This window comes from Trichoplusia ni, chromosome 8 (genome assembly GCF_003590095.1).
Source record: "Trichoplusia ni isolate ovarian cell line Hi5 chromosome 8, tn1, whole genome shotgun sequence".
Classification (NCBI taxonomy): Eukaryota; Metazoa; Arthropoda; class Insecta; order Lepidoptera; family Noctuidae; genus Trichoplusia; species Trichoplusia ni.
Genome location: NC_039485.1, coordinates 400339 through 421766, shown reverse-complemented (window position 1 = coordinate 421766; position 21428 = coordinate 400339). Strand labels below are relative to the sequence as shown.

Sequence of the window (21428 nt, the reverse complement as noted above, 5' to 3'; positions counted from 1 at the left end):
TATAATTGAAAAGATTAGTCAAAACCGAAGACCACACAATCTGATGTTACCCTGAATCCTGTAACATCGCGTAATTCAATGTAATCACAATTAATACGGTATAATTTAACCATTAACGACCACACTAATTGCACGTCACCCGAAACCGACAGTTACATGAACTTTTAAACGGGTTATCATTATAACTAGCCGACCATATGGTAATTGCAATATTACGAAACGCTGGTATTATAATTACCAGCCAGTAACTATGACCCTATTATATCCATTTCATTTGCATTCGGTGTAGAAGTAACGAAAGCAAGCAGGCTATTTCAGATTAATTGATTATCCAGGCTAATTTCTTACTTGAAGTTGTTTTTAAGGATGGGTCATATCTAAACATCTGCTTTTTCTTTTCGTTCAGTAGATATTATATAACCTGGTGTTAAAGTTTCAGGCAAGTATAAGTTCTGCACGATCTTTTCATTTACATTTTTTGCCAAATGATAAGTAGTTACTATGTAATGCACATAATTGTAACATGAATTCGTAAGACGTTGATGCGCGAAGTGATTCGAACCTACGACCTTGTACTTGTAAGTCCAACGGTTATACCACTCGTCAATAATTTAAGAAAGTCTCTTTTATATCTTATTTAAGAAAGTAAAACACATTGGTGTAACTTGTTTAAACCCAAATCCTTGTGAGTATGAATCCGGTTCAACTACTGGGCTACAACAAATTTTACAAATATTTATAAGATTGTCAAAAGTAAGTAGAAGACAATTTAAATAAAAAAATTCTCTCATTATTTTAATAACGAGACTTCACTATAAACGTGTTTTTTGTGATATTCTCAAATACAATACAAAAGTTATTAAGAATAGTTGAAAATAATACAAGATCTTTTAGAGGTCAGCAGTTCAGGGGTTAAAATACAACCTTAATATCTGTTTGACTGATATGTCTTTATGAATATATCGTGTTACACTATAATATTGTCTTGAAATGTTTAAAAGTGGAGATCTTATAGAGCGGAGTAATAAAACCAAGAAATTTGTAAAAAAATAAGAATTTATTAAATTAACCCTTCATAGAAGGATATAAATTAGTGGTGGACAGCGATGAGGGGGACGGACTTGACGACATGACCGTGGTGGACGACGGAGCTGGAGGAGTGGGTCACGGCGGTGGGAGCGGTCTTCACGATGAGGGGAGCGGCGTGAACGACGGGGGCGGCGTGGACGGCGTGTACGACGGGGGCGGCGTGGACGGTGTGCACCACGGGGGCGGCGTGCACGGCGTGGACCACGGGAGCGGCGTGAACGGTCTTAACAACCACAGGGGAAGCAGCAACCACCGGGGTGTGGACGGCGTGTACGGCGTGCACGGGGGAGCCATGGTTCACGACCTGGCTAGACTTGGTGATGGTGGTCTTGGAGCCCACTACTGGGACAGCGTGAACGACCGGGGTGTGCACGGCCACGACGGCGGGCTGGTGGGCAACCAGGAGGCCGGGGGCGGCGGCGGCGCAAGCCAGGAGGGCGGTGAAAGCGACCTGTAGAGAGAGAGATAAATTATGAGACTGATATACAAAACAAATAAGATTATATACTAAATATTTTAAAAAATATTAGAAATATTGAATCACAAAAAATATAATTATTCCATTTTCCACTGATTAATAATTTCCAATTTCACTTAAACTGCTAAATTCGTTTTTTTGCACAACACTTGAATTTAAAATGAAAAAATAAAACCACGAAATCACAAAATCGAACAAAACTTTTGTTCACTGAAAACCCATAAAAGCTTCACTTACAATGGTCTGCATGGTTATTGAAGGTTTTAAAATTGTTGTTTTTCGAAGGTAGATGATTGCCGACTGAAGTGTCGAAGTTATCTAACGAAATGCTGTTCCACCGGGCCTTATATACCGGCCTGCCGAAATATGACAATGAGTGCGCAATGAACTTGAAACTGTATAAATTAAACAAGCTTCGGAAGCGGAGAGAGGCGGACGAAGATATTGTAGTAGGCGCACTATGAATGGGATTGTATGGAAAGAAACCAGTTGTTGGTGTATTGTTAGGGCACGCCCGTGGTTGTAAGGTATGGTGATGTAATTTGTAGTATGTCTAACCATGAAGCAAAACTTCAAACTTGCGAACTGGTGATATACAACCTCTTTGTAATCAATCGGAGCCCTATACTGTTGCACCCTCTGTTACAGAGAGGACGGTAATTTTTGAGTGCTAAATAACTTTATCAGTATGAATCAATACTGAATAAAAACCTTCTGGAAAGCTTCGCAGTTTTATAACATGAAAGTGGTTACATAGGTTTTATTTTTTAAACTACAATCATAATTTTAACATCTATCGTAGCATGACAAAATGATTAATGAAAATTGTAAGTTAGTATCTAAAACTTTTCATACAGAATCCATAAGCTTACTACTTTTTGCAGTTCAAGCTTTGGGAAAAATCACATGAAGTTACAAAACGCGAACCTACCAAACTGTGCACTTAAATGCCACATCCATCTTTCCTTGGGCCCACTGGTGGCCCCATCAAACTTGTCAAGATTAATGAATGCAACAAACACGTACGTCGCTTGTATTTAGGTTGATGCCAAGTTCATATCTTCAAGGACTTATGTAATGCGGTTCGGTTTTAGCAATGTCAGCTGGTATCGCCAGATAAATGTTGTTTATCTGGGTCTTTGTGTCAGCAATTTGTTCAGATGTACGAGCTTGATGCAAACTCATTGATCAAATACGAAACAGAGGATTTCGAAAAATATTCAGATGAGGTAGCTTCATGCTCGGATCTAAGTGCTTTTCATAGAAAAAATGCTTCTCGAAAGTGTAACATTTGGGTGTACAAAATTCTTTCAATCTTATATTAATCGAAACAATAGGCAAGAAACTTGGGAATTAACAGCTTGAATAAAATCTGAAAGTTAGTCACTAAACTAGTTAACTTCATTACTCTGTCCAAAACCCATGCATTAAATTACCGCAGTGTATACTTATGTCACTTGAAGCATCGCAAGAACTTTAATTGCGCCATTTAAAGTTAAGACCATAATTTCTGTGACGATTTAATCAGAATTTATTGTTATGTCATTGTAAGTAGTACATATACCACGTACGAGTATAACACACGATTGGAAGTCCATCAACCGGTTTCTGAGTTATAAATGGGTACAGTATGAAATACTTAATTTCTACGTATTAACTGATTTATTACATAAATATCAGTGAAGTTGAGGTTTATAAACATACCAATGTGCATTTTGAAGCCATCTTATTATGGGCCAGGATGAAAGTCGTGGACGGATTTGGGGGAGGCCTCTATCCGGCAGGGGGATACAGTGGTCTAGATAAAAAAATCTTTTTTAGTTATTCTTTGACACGTGTCAAAAGAAAACATTGTTGAAACTGTAATTGACAACCTGCGGTGCGCAAGCGTGGCCATCGTTGGTGGTCTTACGAGAGAAGAAGCTCTTGTTTCCTGTATCACATTGAAATTCATGCAACAAGCCATTCTTTACTTATATCATACACTAGCTGTTGCCCGCGACCTCATTCCCGTGGGTAGAAGTTATAAGTTATGATTTATACCTGCCCTGTTTTTTCACATTTTCCATTGTACATATCTTCGCTCCTATTTGTCGCAGCGTGATGGTTTATAGCCTAAAATCTTTCTCGATGACTGGTCTATTCAACACTTCAAGATTTTTTAATTTAGACCAGTAGTTCCTGAGATTAGCGCGTTCAAACAAACAAACAAACTCTTCAGCTTTATATATTAGTATAGATATAGATGTAGGTAATGCAAACAAAATGCAGGATTGTTTCCATGGCAGCAATATATTCTATAAACCAAAAAAAGGTAACCCGTGTTTCAAGATATCTTTGAAAATATGTCAATAATCTTAGCACGTGTCCTCGTATATTAGTGCCTGCCATTTTCAACAAGGAGCGAATACTTCAAATTGAATATTGATCCTCGTAAAAATCTCAAACCTACAATGCTTACATCTTCCGTAGAAATATTATGGTCCAGGAGACTGCGTCCGTAAACCTCCTTTCCTAGCTTTATGGTGAGGTAACTTCATAAACCTTTTCATAACATCTCAGATTTTTGTAGGGCACCTTATTTTTTATTTCCACCTAGAACCAGCAACACGTGTATCTTATTGTAGTCCATAATAAAGTCTAATAAAATACAATCGTGGTCTCCATGACAATATTGGGTTGTTCAATTTTGTCGTTAATAAGGGATAAAGGGAAATAAACCTTCTCAAAAAAGAAATCGGTTTTCAAATACTAAAACATGAGATAATTCTCCCCTTTTTAACTAATACCATAAAAAAAATCGGTAAGGTTTTTATAAATTTTTAATAAATTAACTTAACGAAGGTACGAGTTTAATCGCTGGGTAATAAACATAAAGTTATATATATTACATTAATTCTCCATATGCTGACAACTGACTTATACAATACCAATTAATAAGTTTAAAGGTGTTAAAAGTTAAGTAGCCGTTTAATTACTATCCAAATGTCACTGGTTTAAGTAATGGGTCGTCGAATGGAATGAGATTAATGAACTTCAAATTATCGGATTGAGCCCGCCGAGTATTATACAGAGTATCTGAACTTAACAATATTATTATGTACAAGAGTTAAATAACAGAGAAAACAACATGAACTGATAAACTTATACTTTAATTTGACTTATTTCTTTTGATTTTCCAAAAAAAAATTAAAAAATTAATGCAAAAATTAAAGCTGACGCTTTTTTTAGGATACTACTCTATTTCATTATATGCTTAAAAAGGGCTCAAAAGATACCTAGAGCTTTGATTGTGATTTATAATTTTACCCTGTCTAACAAAACAAATATCTAAGTCCCATACAGAACTACAAAACTGCATCCGAAATAAAGCAATTTGAGCAAAGACAAGTGTTACGTCTTGACGTCTAGTTTGATTCATCACAATAAATTGGTGCGGATTAAACAGATACATTGAGCTTTGGAAAGAACCATGAGCAGTAAATCAAGCAAGTCTAGACGAATGCTGTTATGCTGTAAATTTAATAAGACGTCATAATTTTTACTTTCTTTGTTCACTTCTGTTAATACCTTTGTATTCTACATCAGCGCATCATTTTCTTCCATTTTTAATCCGAATACAATTAGGAAGTTGATTAAATGTATTTCGATTCAATATTTGATGGTAAAAGGGAGGTCGGCTTTTAAAAGGAGGATTTTAAAACCTTGAGTTTTAATAAGTTTTTAAAATATCGTTTCGCGATATTTGTACTATCACGGAAATTAAGAGATGAGATGATAAGGTCCGATTTGCATGCGGAAATAGAAGTACCGTTGACTTGATTCCGTGGGTTTCGTGATGACGCGAAATTGTTGTTCGTACTTTTATAAGGTTGTATTGCAGTAGCTGTTTGTAGATTAAAGTTGTCACGTTGCCTCGTGTTCGGAGTTCCAAACTCTTTAGACTTAGATAGGATGTTACGTCTTAACATAACTTAAGGAACGTGTATTTTTGTTTAATACGTAACACAGTTTGCCTTCCGCTACCGAATTTAATTGCTACCACTATTAGTCATTCATCTAAAACCTGTATCGAATCCACTATCTTTTATAGCTTATTCAAGGTTTCTCAAACATCAAATTAATAATGAATGCATAATTCAATAATTACTTTTACCGACAACCGGAATATATCTGTGAATATAAAATCAATATGGTTTTTGTGCGTACGTTTCAAGGGAGCTTTAAAACCAAGGTTGTTTCGCGTTTTTAACTAATTTGAGGTCGATACACCAATTTTGGTTTTAGTTTCGGTGATGAACACGAAATTATCATTAGTGAAGCTTTATTTTGTTAATTACGTCTTTTATTTGTAAGCGGTATATCGCTGTGAGAAAAAAGAACTTAAACATAGGTGTTATGTAATGGTATTTAAATGTCTTTTCGCTTTCAATCACTTCATAAGGATCCATAACATTGAGTGGGCTGTTGGTCTAGTGGTGAGAGGCTGCTATACGGGAGGACGTGGGTTCGATTCCCACTCTGGACAAATGTTTGAGTAATGAGTACGATATTTTTTTCTGGATTTGATTTAATTTATGAGAATGTTTATCAGCGTTACAGTTCTTATATTAGAAGCTTTGCTTTGTTCAAGACTGGATGGCGTTGTGTGAAAGTTGTGGAATAGTATAAGAGGATACTCTACATTTTCATTCATTATTTGCCTGTTCTACGAACTTTATACATTAAGCACTTCAAAAACTCAATATTGTGGTGATTCTAACAAAATAAATTCATCTTTGATGGGTACTTTGAATAAAGTATTGATGTTATTTCCTTGAACGTTGGCCCGCGCCCAACTGTCGTTAAATATTACTTCCTGCTATACAAAATGTTACCTATTATATGGCATACTTATCCCATAACTACCTATTACTGACGCAATATGTACAAAATATTGCAGTTTTACAAACAAATGGTGATAAGGACACGCAATTGCGCAGTGGGTTTGGATGAAACTAAAAACATTGTAAGTTTGAACTTGAGTTTATGTGTAACTAGCTTTGGTTTGCGGCTCTGCCTGCCTGATTGTCGGTAATAACTGGAAGAACGTAGAAATATAGAATTTGACGACCTCCGTGGTCGAGTGGCGTACGCACCGGTTTCAAGGTGTCGCTATCTCGGAGGTCCCGGGTTCGATCCCCTGTCGGGTCAATGTAAAAATTCACATTTCTACATTGTCTCGGGTCTGGGTGATTGTGGTACCTTCGTTGTATCTGAACTCCATAACACAAGTGCTTCCGCAACTTACTTTGGGTTCAGAACAATGTATGTGATGTTGTCCGCATATATTTATTATAAAGTAATGTTTTTTTCGCATTGTCAGATTCAGTATATGATTTAATAAAATATGTCAGTTAATTCTAAGTCCAAGTGACGAGGTAACCGAGATACACAACAAACACACTTGCATATTTTGGCATCGATAATATAAATTTATGCAAAACACCCATAAATTCCATGTTATTTATTAGATATAGAGCTACTTATTTCATAAAGATAAAAAATAACTACAAAAACACGCAACCGACTTCAAATAAAAGCAATTACGCCTAACTTGATATTTTTTTGACAAATGAACACCTATTTAACGTTAAATGAAAAAAGAGCCAGCAAAATCGGTTCATCCAGGAAGAAGTTCTGACATGAAACAACACATACAGATTAAGAAACTCCTTGTTTTGAAGTCGGCAACAAGTTAGTTCAGGTTACCAAATCCAGGATCCTACAAGATACACGAGTAAGATTGTGCAGTCTCCTTATAAAAGCTTCTCCTTACCAACGACAAGTCGTGCTTGTCCCCCAAGATATAACAAACCTCATACGTTAAGAGTGATATCATCTCTCCCATCATTTATACTTGATACCAAAATACATCAAAATACAGGGGCTTACCGCCTTTCAAAAAAACTCTTGTATTTGTAAAAGCGAGATGGCGCCCGCACCTACTAGCTGCGTCTCCCTTCCACAATAACAACGGACTTTTTCAAAGATATCGTGGTAGGCAGTCCTCAACGGTTATGAAACTTTAAAGTATGTCACGATTAATCGCAGCTTTAGAAATAATGCGTTTTCTTCACCGGCACTGGATGCAATAATAGATAATTATCTTAATGTCGACTCTCATTGCTATACTATATTAGGCTTTACTCTTTTGGAGCCTGAGAAAGAACATGGACTAATTAGTAATTACTCGTTTAAGTTGCTTAATGTTTTATATCCGATGACAAAAAAGAACTTCATGGTCACTTTAAAAAAACTCAGTTTAATTTGTTAATAACTGACCTTGGAAAAAATGCAATTATGCAAATAATAATAATAATAGAACAATTATCTGAGCGTCGAGTATCTTTAATGTATAAATGACATTCAGAATTTTTGCAATCTTTATTTTTATCAAACAATATACGAGAAGAAATTACGAAACAGTTAAGTGTGTCGCAGTACGTCGCTTCTTTAGACAGAATATAATAAATTAATCTGTGTAATTGATGCGTTGTACCTCTTGATACATGGCAAAAAATACAGTAGTGCCACTCTCTACTTTCTTGCGAAATTATTATATTATATTAGCAAAAAAGGATAAATAATAGCTGTTTTAATATAAACTGTATGTATACCCAGTAATTTTATCTAAGACGTTTAAAAATGCGGGAGTTATAAAGTACAATACGTGGGTTGCTGAACTTTAAAATACACGAAAACTTCGGCGTTTTTAGTTAAAATCAAAATGTATTTGTTTTACAGATTGTTTTATAGATTGTTTGTTTTACAGATTATTTTAAACTTTACAATGTTTTTTTCCATCAAATTCGTACACTCCATCACTTGGACATTTACTACAAATCTCGAAAACCAATTTCACTTTTAATTCGACTTGATCTTCTGTATCTTTGCTCACGTTTGTTTCGTAACATGTTGTTGAATGTCAAGTTCACGCACGCTTGGATAACAATTTTAAAACATTGATGTATTGTCTCTCGATTTTTGAGATTTTTAGCACGTTTTACATTGTACTGAGCAATATTTGCAAGATAAAACCGAACAAGTGCGAGTCGATATTGAGGGATCCGTACAAAAAGGTTTAAGAAATACAAATCTGTAACGTGATAGATTTGTTACATTACCTTTGCGTAAGGACTCCTAATAATATATCAATATAATTACTCTGTACGCACTTGTCAATAATAATTATCAGATTAACAATCTGTCTCAAATTTCCTGCTTCTCTCAAGCTCTGCAATCGACCTTCGTAAGATTAGACAATTATTTGATACTATTTCGTAATAATGACATGCGATTGGACAATTATTGTACTTGTTTCTGTACCAAGGACTTTGTTGTGTAATCTAATATTTTTGGTTACATCAAGCTCAAATGCAATGCCTTGTTCAAGATGAAATGATTAATGAAAGGAAACCGAGTCAACGATGTGAATTGATTATAGGATACAGTCATTCGGTTATCGGCAATATTATCGATAGCTAATCGATACATCGATGTATCGATAAGTGATTTGATAATGATAAATGGTGGTCAAATGTAATAGAAGGTGAGACAAAAATCAAAATGAATGTCAGAATTGACGTTCATTACAAGTATTACAAAAATGGGTGAAGGCTTTTATTTATATTTGATCCAAGAGAATAAAGGTTCCAAAAGCTGTCAAAAGACAAAAAATAAGAAATGGTAAATGTCTTTAATGCAAAGAAGAAAATGATTCCGATACGTGACTTTTAATCGGTAGCCAAAACGTCTATCCCCTCGATACTAAAACTTTCCCAGCCAAACATCTTACAAAAATAAAATACTATTAATTCATTTTAGGAAACTAAACTGCGTCTAGATTTTTATCCGAAGTCAGCGAAACTGGCAACATTAATTGAGACATGTCTCGATCTGTACCTGCGTCAAAAGTCTCGAGATAAATCATACGTCTGCGAAATTCAACGCCCTCTGTGCTCGTACTAAAAGCACTCATAGAAAAACTGTTTAGATTGTTAAAGCGAGACGGCACTATACGCGTGCGTAGCGACGTCCTGCTTCCACAACAGTAACTGTTGCACTTGACGAGCTCATAGTACGTTTTGAAATCGTACCAAAATGTACAAACTCCCTATTAGTACTTAACTGTACTCGTTACAGACAAAGAATGACTCATCAACTTTTAACACCCGCGTTTAGCTTCTCTCTCAGCTGATTGTTCAAGTTCAACGCACTTTGTAATTCGTTTTAATTACTTAACGTATCACATTATGCTTGGAGATGTCGTGAAATATTGCCAAAGAAAATAGAACATTGTTCGTTGGCTTTTCTCTTTGTTTTAAAAGTACGGGAGGCATAAATTGTAGCGGTTAGTGACACAGATACATAAGGATGTCGATGATTTGTAATCTTGTTTATTTGTTACTGTAATTGAAGGGAAACTGAGTTTTTTTTCCGTATCAATTAATCCTAGTTTAATTATTTTATAGTTAGATTTCATTGTTTCGACCTTAATCTTTACAAGAGGGTTTTTTTGGTTATACTTCTTTTGTTTATTTTTAAACATAAAAACGAAAAATAACTTTTCATTTATGCGTTTTTATAAAAAAATAATCTAAGAAGAAAATATTGTCATTATTATATCGTCCGAAATTTGAAAACTTTTCTATTTCGTATTAGCTTTCAAATTCATTTATAATTTGGCATGTTCTGCTGCGTATACAAACTTTTTGTTTAGAAGTTTTTTGCTCAGCGCAGAATAACTTGTTTATTTTGGGTCTGTGGGTGAATGACCATTGTTGTGTGTTATTGTGTATTTCATAAATATACTCAATAGATTATCACAAATATTACCTTTTTCTGCCAAAAAAGGATGATTCCTTCAGAATTTCTAATTTTAAATAGTTTTTGTATTCAAATTACAAATGAGGTCCAACATAACAAAGGTCTAGCATAAAATGAAATAACTATCACTTATTCAAATATTGGGATAAATAAGAATGAAAACGCATAAGTAATAGATATTACAAAACATTTAATCAAACAAAATCAACAAAACAAATCAGTGGTGAAGAGAGTAGTACTCGAGCGACTTGACAACAGGCACGGTCTCGTGTACCGTGGAGCTTTGGTGGGTCACCGCCGAGTCTCCGGTCTTCAGGCTCACCAGCGGAGACGAGTGGTACACCACGGGGGCGTGGACCAAGGTGGTGGAGCCGTGGTTCACGACTTGGTTGCTCTTGGTCACGGTCGTCTTGGGGATGTGGTACACTTCGTGGACGGGCATGACGCTGACGGCGTGCACTGGCTGGATGTAGGTGCTTCCGTGGTCGACAACATGGTTGGCGGCAGTGATAGTGCTCTTCGAATGGACTACGGGGACTGAGTGGTAGGTGGCGATGGGAGCGTGGTAGACGTGGGTGCTGCCGTGGTCGACGACCTGGCTGCTTTGGGTGTAGGTGGACTTTGAGGGGATGGAGTGGATGACGTGAGCCTGCTCAGCTAGCAGGTAGGCCGGGGCCGCCGCCGCGCACGCCAGGATAGAGCTGATGATGATCTGAAAACAGAAAATGCTTGGTGAATTAGGCTGTTAGAACAAACATTGTCCTACTTATCACAAAAGTAATTTTCATTCCTGTAATGTTATTAGTAGGATGTCCCGTATTATATTTCATTTTTCCTAAATTACTACAGGAAATTTTCCGATATTTTAATAATTTTCCCAAATCTAGAGACCGTATTTTCAAGTCCACACCGTATTACAAATATGTATTTTTTTTATTTGAAGTGAAACTCACAATAGTATGCATTGTCGATGTCTCGCTTGCAACTGATGTTGATCCCAAAAGTAACCACCCTTTTATACTCAACATGAATAATATTGATTGGCCCAGTTCGCGACAATTATCGCACTTACCTGTATTTCGGTGTTTCGCGGATCACATTTGTTTCGCAATGGGCGGTGCGTTCAGATCTGACAATTTATGATTAGCAAACTAATTAAAACGTAATACCGTAGTTGTAATTGGATGACATGTTAGGAACGGTTCATTAGGCTGTAGATCAAACAGATAAGCATGTATGGAGGGTATTTATGTTGTAAGTATATCGATATAAGTACGCAGATTATGTTATGCAAAACCGTCACTTTACTTGCGCGACCGCTTTGTCAGTTGCCGAAACGACTTCCGATTGTAATTTAATTGTTAAGTAAGGAAAATTATAATATTCATGAATTATTTTTAGAACACGCTTTAGTCACTTAGAATAATTAATTCTTTAAACGATATAATGTGAACATGACACCATCTAAGAGAAAAAATAGTAGCAAAATAAAGTTTACAAGAAAAACTGTTTTATTTAATAGTGTTGTGCTAATGGATTCATCGTCGTTAATATGAGGGATCGTTTAAGCTTTTAATATTTAATGCACCCTGCAATAACTGATATTAATATTAAATATACGTTTAAAAGCTCTACTTAAATATTATTTACCTGATATCGAAAAGTAAAAGTATTTTTATACTTTGAAAACATGAAAGGTGTCATAGAGTACTGCGGTTTTGTTTTTGATGTGATGTATTCTATTTAGCCTGCATGACTCATTACTTTCTTTATAAAGTAGTTTTTTTTACAAGTGTAACATTAATAAATTAATAAGCAATAGCTTAAAACTCATTATAGACAGCAAAGTACACGTCTACATATATTGGATCTTACGACTGTTTCACTCAAACGAATCAAATCATAAATCTATCAACATAAATAAATAATTTATTTCATTTACAAATGTTACCGTTAAATGATCATTCTTTACTATGATCTCTTGAAAATTACGGTCTCCATTGCAAAAGTGAGACAGCGCCCTACACTAATTGTTTACGTATTAGCGTCTCTCACATCCACAACGTTATAAGCACTTCGATATTCAAGGCATAATTACAGACCGTTAAATAATATGACAACTTTGCAAACAATATTTTTAACCTACTCGGCTCTTGACTAGTTTAATGTTATATTTTATCCGCAAAACGCTAACCAAAGGGGCAGTAGAACAAAGTAGAATATAACAGTAGTAATTTAATGCTGTCAATCTCCAATTGTCCCTAAGGGTAAATGCCAGTAGAACAATACCCCTCCCCAATTAAGTAATACCTTACAAATTTAGAAAATTGCAACATTATAATTAGATGGAGCTGATAACTTGTCTTTATAAGGAAATCGTAACAATAGAGTCTGCGGCCTTCGCCTGATTGCAGAGTATTTAATATATTACATAGAAATTGATTGGAGATAATATTGTTATTGGGTTCATTGTGAAGGCAGTAAGGGCTTACATCCAATTAACATTCATTGTGAATGAAGAATATTTTTGTCTTTTATTGATATATCTTCGACGTACAAACTATAGGATGAATTTATTATGGTATTCGGTACTGAAATTATAATTATGTATTTAAATATTGTCATTGAATGAATGCATACTATAAAGGAGTTACTTCAAATATAATAAATCCGAATCCTGGCAAGCAACGATGCCTTTAAGATTCCTTATTACGATATTATTTTCAGTTTCAAAATCACAACAGATGCTTCATGCTGTCCGAGTTAAATTGTTAAATCTTTTTCTTTAAAAGCAAGCATTACAGAGTGTTTTATTTTTAGTCCCACGAAAATAAATAAACAAATTAATTAACATGTAAAATAACTCGGTTTATTAGTTCCATATAACTTATAAATAAATTACATTTGTACGTGTATGATTTATAGACGTAAGATAATTGATTTTACGACATGTAGGCTGAAATGTAATTAATATAATTTGTCTAATAATATATTACGACTAGTCTGTGATATTAATAACTTTGGTTACAGAAGTTCTTAAGCAAGGCTTTACTTCGGCGAACACTTACAGAACGAACTTTCGGTTCCTTTTGTTCTTTCATCGAATATTGTTCTTATTTCGTCTTAGGATATAGGATTGCGTGTTTTGTTTTCACAACTGTTAGCGATGCTGTGATTAATTGTCAGGCAACGTAAAATTATCAGAAATAGTGCTGAATGAATTGTCCTGCATGTTACATATTTTTTAGCGAAAATATATAAAGAGTCTTATTTGTACAAAAATCGAAGAAAATTTTTGAGTAGGTTAATTAAAGGAGTCCTTAGTCATGATTGTCATCTCATCATTAAGGACTCCAGTTGGGTCGGACACTAGTCGGGCCTTACCGATAAATACGCGTGAGTAAACTGTGAGATTAGAGAGAGAATTCTTCATTATTAAATAATGCATATTTAATAATGAAGAATTCTCTCTCTAATCTTTTTTAAAACAGAACTGAATACACGTAACTTTGTTTGCCATCAAAATAATTTGCAATTAATTAAAAACTAAGTATGTGACAATAATAATTGGGGTCTATAGAGCCGTCTAAAACAATCTATCATTTTCTTCAGCCAACTGTACGTAACAAACGTAACGACAAACGAACACACGCAACTATCCTTTGATATACATCAAAAACTTTTAACCTAAACATGAAAGAGCTTATATCACAACATAGAACAAAGTAATTTCAACTTTAAGAATAGGACCTAAGACAGTTTTTCGATGGAGAGTTCTCGTGACTTACGGTATTCATTGGTTACACGACCACACAGGCTGTTTAACTTATGTTGTAGATATTATCGGAACATTTCTTAATCCGAAGCTTGCTTAATTTATGAGTACGTAAATCATTTCTTTCTCTTCGGTATTGAACCGCGAACTTTAACTTTATGGGGGCAATAAGCGTGAATTACTGTTTAATTGACATTTCTTATTTTTAATTCAAAGTTAACTGGAAGTATGTTCACAGTATTTTATATTTGTTATCTTTTTTAACCCATATTACATTATATTTTGTTGATAAATAAGAGTTACTATGTCCCTATTAGTCCCTAAATCATGTCTGCGGTGGGGTTATTATCCATCTGTTTATTCCAAATATTTACTCATCTTATAAATAAGTCTCGTATGTCAAACAAGGTAATGCATTTAACGCAGTACCTCCCACACACTAGAAACTAGTATTTGTGTAACATAGGCAGCTTTTCAAAGCTTCAAATCACAAACTTATCAAAACCGTTACTATCAACTTTATTGACTTAAATTAAAGGTTCAATATCGTTCAACTCAACCGCAATATTAAGTTGGTTGTCACAATCCATTCATCGTGCTACATTATTGCTGTATAATTAATTTGGCACACGCTTGTCTGATGTCATTAAAAGCTTTTTAAGATTCAAGATAGGTTTAAGTATTTTTATTACCGGTGGCATTGACATGGCCACGCCCAATTTCATCAGACGCCATTACTGGTAAATGAGAACGTATTGTTGTTTATGGGGTTTCTGACATCAAGGCATAAAGACACCATATTAAAAAGCCTAGTACCCTTAAAGCGGTATTCTCGTCAATATTAAAAAAGGACGAAGAGCACTAGCTCATAGTAATACGCTTAGAGTAATGAGGCGAAAATAATTGAGTAAAAATTGCTGGACCATTCGTGTAAAAACAGTTTTTTTTAGAACGACCACAGCATGTAACAAGGATTTTCTAAAAGCAACTTTACTGTATTGTATTAAAAATGCTATTTGTATCTCCAAATAATAATTGTTTGACCAGTTTAGTTCAGAGGTAATGTTTGTATTCGACCATGTTTTCCTATTATTATCAGACTTTCTTGAGTTCGACGATCTTCAAATCTTTATCTTATAACCTGACTTAATCTGATGATCGTGATTGTTGAGCCCGATTTCTTTCATGATCTTTTATTTTACTTTCATAATGCAATGGAAATAGGTCTGTTTACCTTCGCCTGAATAATAAGGTAACATAATCGTAAATTGCTATAATAAGTACATGAATCTCTATAGAATTCGCGTAGCACCTCTACGCCAAAAAGGATTTGAAATGATTTGTGTTTGTATACGACATTGAAACATTGATTTATTACCAATAGACCGTTGATTAACTGCTCGATTAAATATTATCGCTTTGCCAATAGCTTAACAAGTAACAGTGAATTATTTAGCAGTTTTCACGTGTGTAATTACACTAGTAGCAACAACATAATCATACAGCCTGTTAAAGTAGTCAATCAAGGAAAGTATAGCAAACATGACGTAAAACCAATTTAAATATGCAGCTCGCAAAGTTGTAATTGATCGATTTCAAACTTTATCACATTAGATTAAAGGTTTTTATTTAAAAAGGAGCTGCTATTTGTAACTTTGCTTTACGGTTGTAATAATTATGTAATTAAATCATTTGTGTGTCAATGTCGTGGACCGCTATTTTTTACTGGCGCCAATTTTGACAGTCCGAGCGCCAAAAATGCTGTTTTTGAGAGATAATTGCAGATGGTAAATTAAAAGTTTTGATGTAATTATATTGATTTACTTACAAAATACAAGATTATGATCGATATTATTGTAATGAGGTAAATATTTCGTAAGCTACCTTCTTATTAAAAGAGGTTAACTTTAATTTTCGGAACCAAGATTACGTATTAACTGTGCGTTTTCCATACCTACATTTAACCATTAAAAACATGGAATATTTCGCTTGTCATTGAGATTGGAGTAATATGTTTAAAAATAAGTGTCGACTCTTGAAAAGAGTCGCTCGAAAAATTTAATGGAACTAAAAATTTCTTAATTAATTAAGGATAATTAAATGCTTGAACAAGAATTAAGAAATTATATTTTAACTGATTAAACGTTTGTAAAATCCTTGCAAAGTAAAACATTAACTTAAATAAATATAAACTGGTATTGATTTATAAAGTTAAGATTTGAGTATCGCCTTTACATCTTGTTTTCTGTACTCATCGCGGATTTTTAAGGCATACCAACCACATTATCAATTAAATATAATGAGACGTCTTTCTTAAATAAAACCAAGTAAACAAAAGTTAAGCACCTTTTATAATATAAAAGGTCCGTTATTAGGCAAATGAGATTAAGCAACGTAGTCTGGGAGCCATGTGCCACATAATTCACGAGATCACGGGGTCTACCACTGCCTCTCAGAGTTAGACTGATGCAGTTGAAAGATCAACAGGGTAAGGTGTTATATATAGCTTCATCTCGCTCCAACAAATACAGTCCCACTTCAAGATCTGGTAGTAGACCCCTTGTACATCCGTGATTTATTTGCGAACATCGCTTGTTTCCCTTTCGCAATGTTTATGCAAAATCCAAGCAAGTTATCGGTGAATTATTATATCGTTATAAGCGAGGTTATGTAGGAGATAGGGCTTAATGATGCTTGAAGTATCCGCTGACAGGGTCGACCCTGCGTTATTAAGTTAAATGTGGCTTGATGTGTTAACTGGGATAGGTGAAGAGATTGATATTAAATTGAGTTTGGCTAGACATGGTATTGTTGGGAAAGGATAATAATAGAATTTCAGTGTCTCGACTATAGTTTTAATTGTTTGGTCCAAAATTAAGCTAAATTGGAATCAAGTGCATATATGTCTCGCGACATTATCTCTGTATCAGCGTTTCAAGATGTCACACCATTATCAGCATATCAAGCTCCATGTCGAAATTGTAAAATTTGTTCGTATTTTTTGAAAAGGCCACTCCGTAAAGAATAACCCAAATTATGGGTCTCAAATGTCAATGAGAGAATTACAATACAGTGCGTTGTGCATTATTCATTATTATGGTGACGTAAGGGAGATTTTGGTTGTGTGGTGGCACAACGATGAAAGTCATAATGGTTTTCAATGTATTCAAGTAATAACTTATCTGGATCGGACAAGAGGGACGTAAGCCGATACGATAAATTCGATCCAGTGTGGTCAGTACCTCCTAAAGAAGAACTCTACCGTTTTGGAAGCGGGATGCTGCTACGATCAGAATATAGGGTTGTCTCACTCCCGCAGTGGTAATGGTTCTGTTTAACAGCTTACTGATCACAGTATTAAATATTCTTGGAATCGTTTATGATATCAATACAAGTAAATGTGAAGGCCTTTTACAATGTTAATACTTTTCAGGGTGCAGATTTAATATGAAAGCAATGCCAAGGTTTCTCAAAGTAAGTACTACACTTAGGACGATTGCCTTTAAATACTTGGAATTACTCTCAAAACAAGAATTCTTGTTCTTGCGAGGAAGTTACTGATTCTGGAATCAGCGTTTAACAACTATAACAAGTTAAAAATAAAGCTAACAACGTTTCTGACACATTTAATATACCTATATACTATCTAAACATAAATTCCAAATAAGGAATTCCGAATCACCAATATGAGAAGAGGTCTCTGCCTAGCACTAACTAACTTTTAACTAACCCTTTGATTTATGTAAAAAAGAAAGGCCTCTAAAAGAGCCGGTATTCGGTTTGATTAAGATGCAGTCATATTAATAAAAGATATCTCATAAACTTCAAGAATAATTTGTTACTATGATTTACTTGTAGATCACTACGAGTAAATAATTTCAACTCTACCTATTCATTCATTAAGGTAATCCTTAAACTTATCCGTTGTCCAATCACCCGCGTTGATTGAGAGTCAAATATTCGGAGTCAGCTTAAAATCATCTTAATTATATTAAACACATGAACTTATCTTCTCATAATACCAAGAATCAATGCCAACACTTCTTATTTTCCCATCGTCCTTCGACGGTACTTCGCGCTAACATTTCCGACTTCGCTTAAAGTTCCTAATAGTAAATCTTTGATTTTTAAGGTCATTAAGCTGTCAATTATACGATTATTTGTATTCGAGGTCGTCGCGCATGTGCTCGCTGTTTGTTTTAGATGATGACCTTAGATTGAATTATGATTTATGTTATAAAATTGCGTGCTACTAGTTGTATGCGTTTAATTTATATCTAAACAAATAACTACTGCCTTACTTAGGTTTTAATCCTCTTGTTGTGCGGGTTTTGCGAACATTCCAGTCAGATGCACAACGTCAACAAAACTAGCATGTCCTGGACACGTCTATGGGTGACTAGCTGGTCGTAAATACGATTCTTAATCTGCCACTCATACAAATATATGTCTGTCGTTTATGATAAGGGTGGAACACAAAAACATCTCGAGTCCCAGACGATCTCCAATTACCATAGCCGGCTCTGTTTTTACCCTTTAGCCAATTAATCTCTCAGACGCTTAACTGCCTTCCACACGACTGGTTTTACATCTTCCGCGCGATATCCTGCGCCATTACCCAGTAATGCTCCATCGTCTATTTTTAAAACGGTAACATCCCATTTTAATTGTTCAAGTCCAGTTTACGAGGTTTGAGCATCTAAAAATATATCAGCACTTTTGAAATGACTTGCGAGTAAAGACGCATACCTACGCGGTGCGTTTTTATGTTCAGTAATAATATGAATTTTAAGCATTTTTCATAAGTGACAGGATGATTATGCGAGATTAAAGTTTTAAGGTGTCAATTTTGAGACCAATCGTTATAATCCTGAACAGCTGTTCAAGCATATACTGTGCAGTAATTTTGGGTCATAAATAAATGTATTAACATATATAATGTTTTCAGAACTTATCATAAAAACAGCACTGACTGACCTTGTTTATGAATTTTAAATTTATAACAAGACAACCATAGTTTAAAATGAGAAAACTTTAAAATTAACATTTATTTTCCTTGTTACAGATTCTTGGCCATTTGGTGGCCCCTGAAATGCCAGATCACCAAGCGCCGCGCACGCATGATGATAGTATTTATCTGGATCTTCGCCATCAGCGTCACCACTCCCTGGGTGTTCTTCTTCGACCTCGTCGTAGTGTTCGAGGACAACCCTCATGTACGACTATGCCTAGACGTCTGGCCAAACCCCATCAGCGAAGTCCTGTACTTCGTGATTGGAAACCTCATCTTCTGCTACATACTACCAATGGTCCTGATAACCATGTGCTACATTCTTATATGGATCAAAGTCTGGAGAAGATCTATCCCGACTGACACCCAAGACGCTCAAATGGAAAGGATGCAACAAAAGTCCAAAGTCAAAGTCGTCAAGATGTTGGTTGCTGTTGTCATTTTGTTCGTCCTGTCCTGGTTCCCGCTATACCTTATATTTGCGAGGATCAAACTTGGTGGACCAATCCAAAAATGGGAAGAAGAAATGTTTCCAGTCGTCACTCCTCTAGCCCAATGGCTGGGGGCTTCTAACTCTTGCATCAATCCTATTTTGTATGCCTTCTTTAATAAGAAGTACAGAAAGGGTTTCGTTGCAATCATTAAGAGCAGGAAATGCTGTGGACGATTGCGCTACTATGAGACCATTGCTCTGCAGTCATCAAGTACTTCGACGAGAAAGTCTTGGCATTACAACAACAACAACCATCCGTCGATCACTCGACGGTCTCCTCCCGTTGATAAGAACGCCGTGTCGTTCATATTTAACCACACGGGAGTGTAAGCGGCTCGGAGGTACGTAATGGATTTTGAATGAGAGCCATGGTCGGCTTTACGTCGCGCACTCGGGCCGCGAGTGGCCACTGATCTCTGATCTAGACGCGTCTCAGCATATCGACACAATACGACATTTTCTATTGAACGTTTTTATTTTAACAGTTTGGTGTTGTCTTGTGCGAGAACAGTTTTACGACCTTCAAACTAGCATAGATAATATAAGTGAACATAATCAGTGTTTTTAATAATGCTAGTAGTTTAATAACTTGTAATTTTTATACGTAAGTCGGTTATAAATGTTTTAAGGAGATTTTATTTTTACACTGATTGTAATAATTAGGAGCGTACAGAAGAAACGCACACCAAGCACAAAATGAAAAAAAATGTTGGAAGAAGATTTTTATAATTTTAATACACTTTTAAAAAGTATACTTTGTGTATTGTTTTTATTTTGTAGAGTCAAATTTTGAAGTTTACTTTCAAGTGGATAAATTGTTTATAATTGTTTGAAATTGAATAATTCCATATCTCTTTTGAAGTTATATTATATACAGTTGAATAAATGTTTTACAAAAAAAAAACTTAAAAACAAAAATACAAAATTATATACTTATTTATATTAATCCGGAACAAAACACAACAGTACAAAAATAATATTTCGTAGTAAATAAGCTTTTGAATCAATAAATTATAATCATAATATAAAATAAATACATTCCATACTTTATGTTTGAAATAATTATTAAAAGCAATATTATTATCATCGTAAATTGTATAATATTGTGTGTATTTTATATTTTCATTCGATCATTGTATTAATTCATTTATATTTCTTGTAATTGGTATCTGCTAACTATCCACTATCACCGGTCACTTTGATTTTGTTCTGAACACCTAATGACGATGTTAGCGAATTTAGGGAACCAAGAATCGCGCTGAACTTACCTAGGTATAGTTATATATTGCAACAACAACATATTTGTGATGACGTGTGACTAGGACTTTCAAGAAAACTTATAAATTGTTATTTATATTGTGAGATTTTGATCTGGACATGATTTTAATAATTATTTTTTAAACAAATACAACGTTTTTCATTTAAAACAAAGATAAGGTGTATTTTGTTGATTGATTTAAATAATAAGTGTCGAATTTGATTTGAACACCTTTAATTTATTTAGCAGGTGTATGAATAATTTCCATTGACTTTATTAAACATATACATGTCCACTTCAAAATGTACAATTCGAGCTTCATATAAATCATGATAGTATAAAAATAAATAATTAATTTAAATTAATTATTCTTTGTACTTATTAAGAGCCTGCGCTAAGCACAGGCTATTAGCCGCTTATAATGCACAAAATGTTACGAAATTAAATAATTATGAT

The 21428-nt window shown here is 34.7% G+C and overlaps 3 protein-coding genes across 3 annotated transcripts in view; 1 reads left to right on the top strand and 2 right to left on the bottom strand.

The window, feature by feature from the left end:
• Positions 1-20317, top strand: part of LOC113496432 (neuropeptide SIFamide receptor-like) — a 63860-nt gene extending 43543 nt beyond the window's left edge. Inside the window, exon 2 of the mRNA XM_026875640.1 lies at positions 19276-20317. Within this exon, the coding sequence (XP_026731441.1) occupies positions 19276-20044 (769 nt within the window). The 3' untranslated portion in view covers positions 20045-20317. The remainder of the gene's footprint in view (positions 1-19275) is intronic.
• On the bottom strand, positions 1039-2492 carry LOC113496436 (larval cuticle protein F1-like). The gene is made up of 2 exons (XM_026875645.1): positions 1805-2492; positions 1039-1540 (listed from the first exon to the last, which is right to left on the bottom strand). The coding sequence occupies exons 1-2, from the start codon at positions 1814-1816 to the stop codon at positions 1091-1093; spliced, it is 462 nt and encodes a 153-aa protein (XP_026731446.1). The 5' UTR covers positions 1817-2492; the 3' UTR covers positions 1039-1090.
• On the bottom strand, positions 10606-11601 carry LOC113496434. The gene is made up of 2 exons (XM_026875643.1): positions 11389-11601; positions 10606-11147 (listed from the first exon to the last, which is right to left on the bottom strand). Exons 1-2 carry the CDS (start codon positions 11461-11463, stop codon positions 10653-10655), a joined length of 570 nt encoding a protein of 189 aa, XP_026731444.1. The 5' UTR covers positions 11464-11601; the 3' UTR covers positions 10606-10652.
• Positions 20318-21428: the final 1111 nt, after the last annotated feature.

What these genes read in the sequence shown, in the direction of transcription:
- LOC113496434 (XM_026875643.1), bottom strand. Translation starts at nt 11,463, where the DNA reads ATGTTGAGTATAAAAGGGTGGTTACTTTTGGGATCAACATCAGTTGCA. An exon ending in CATCGACAATGCATACTATT is followed by an intron (nt 11,148 to 11,388) that starts GTGAGTTTCACT and finishes TTCTGTTTTCAG; the next exon opens with ATCATCATCAGCTCTATCCT.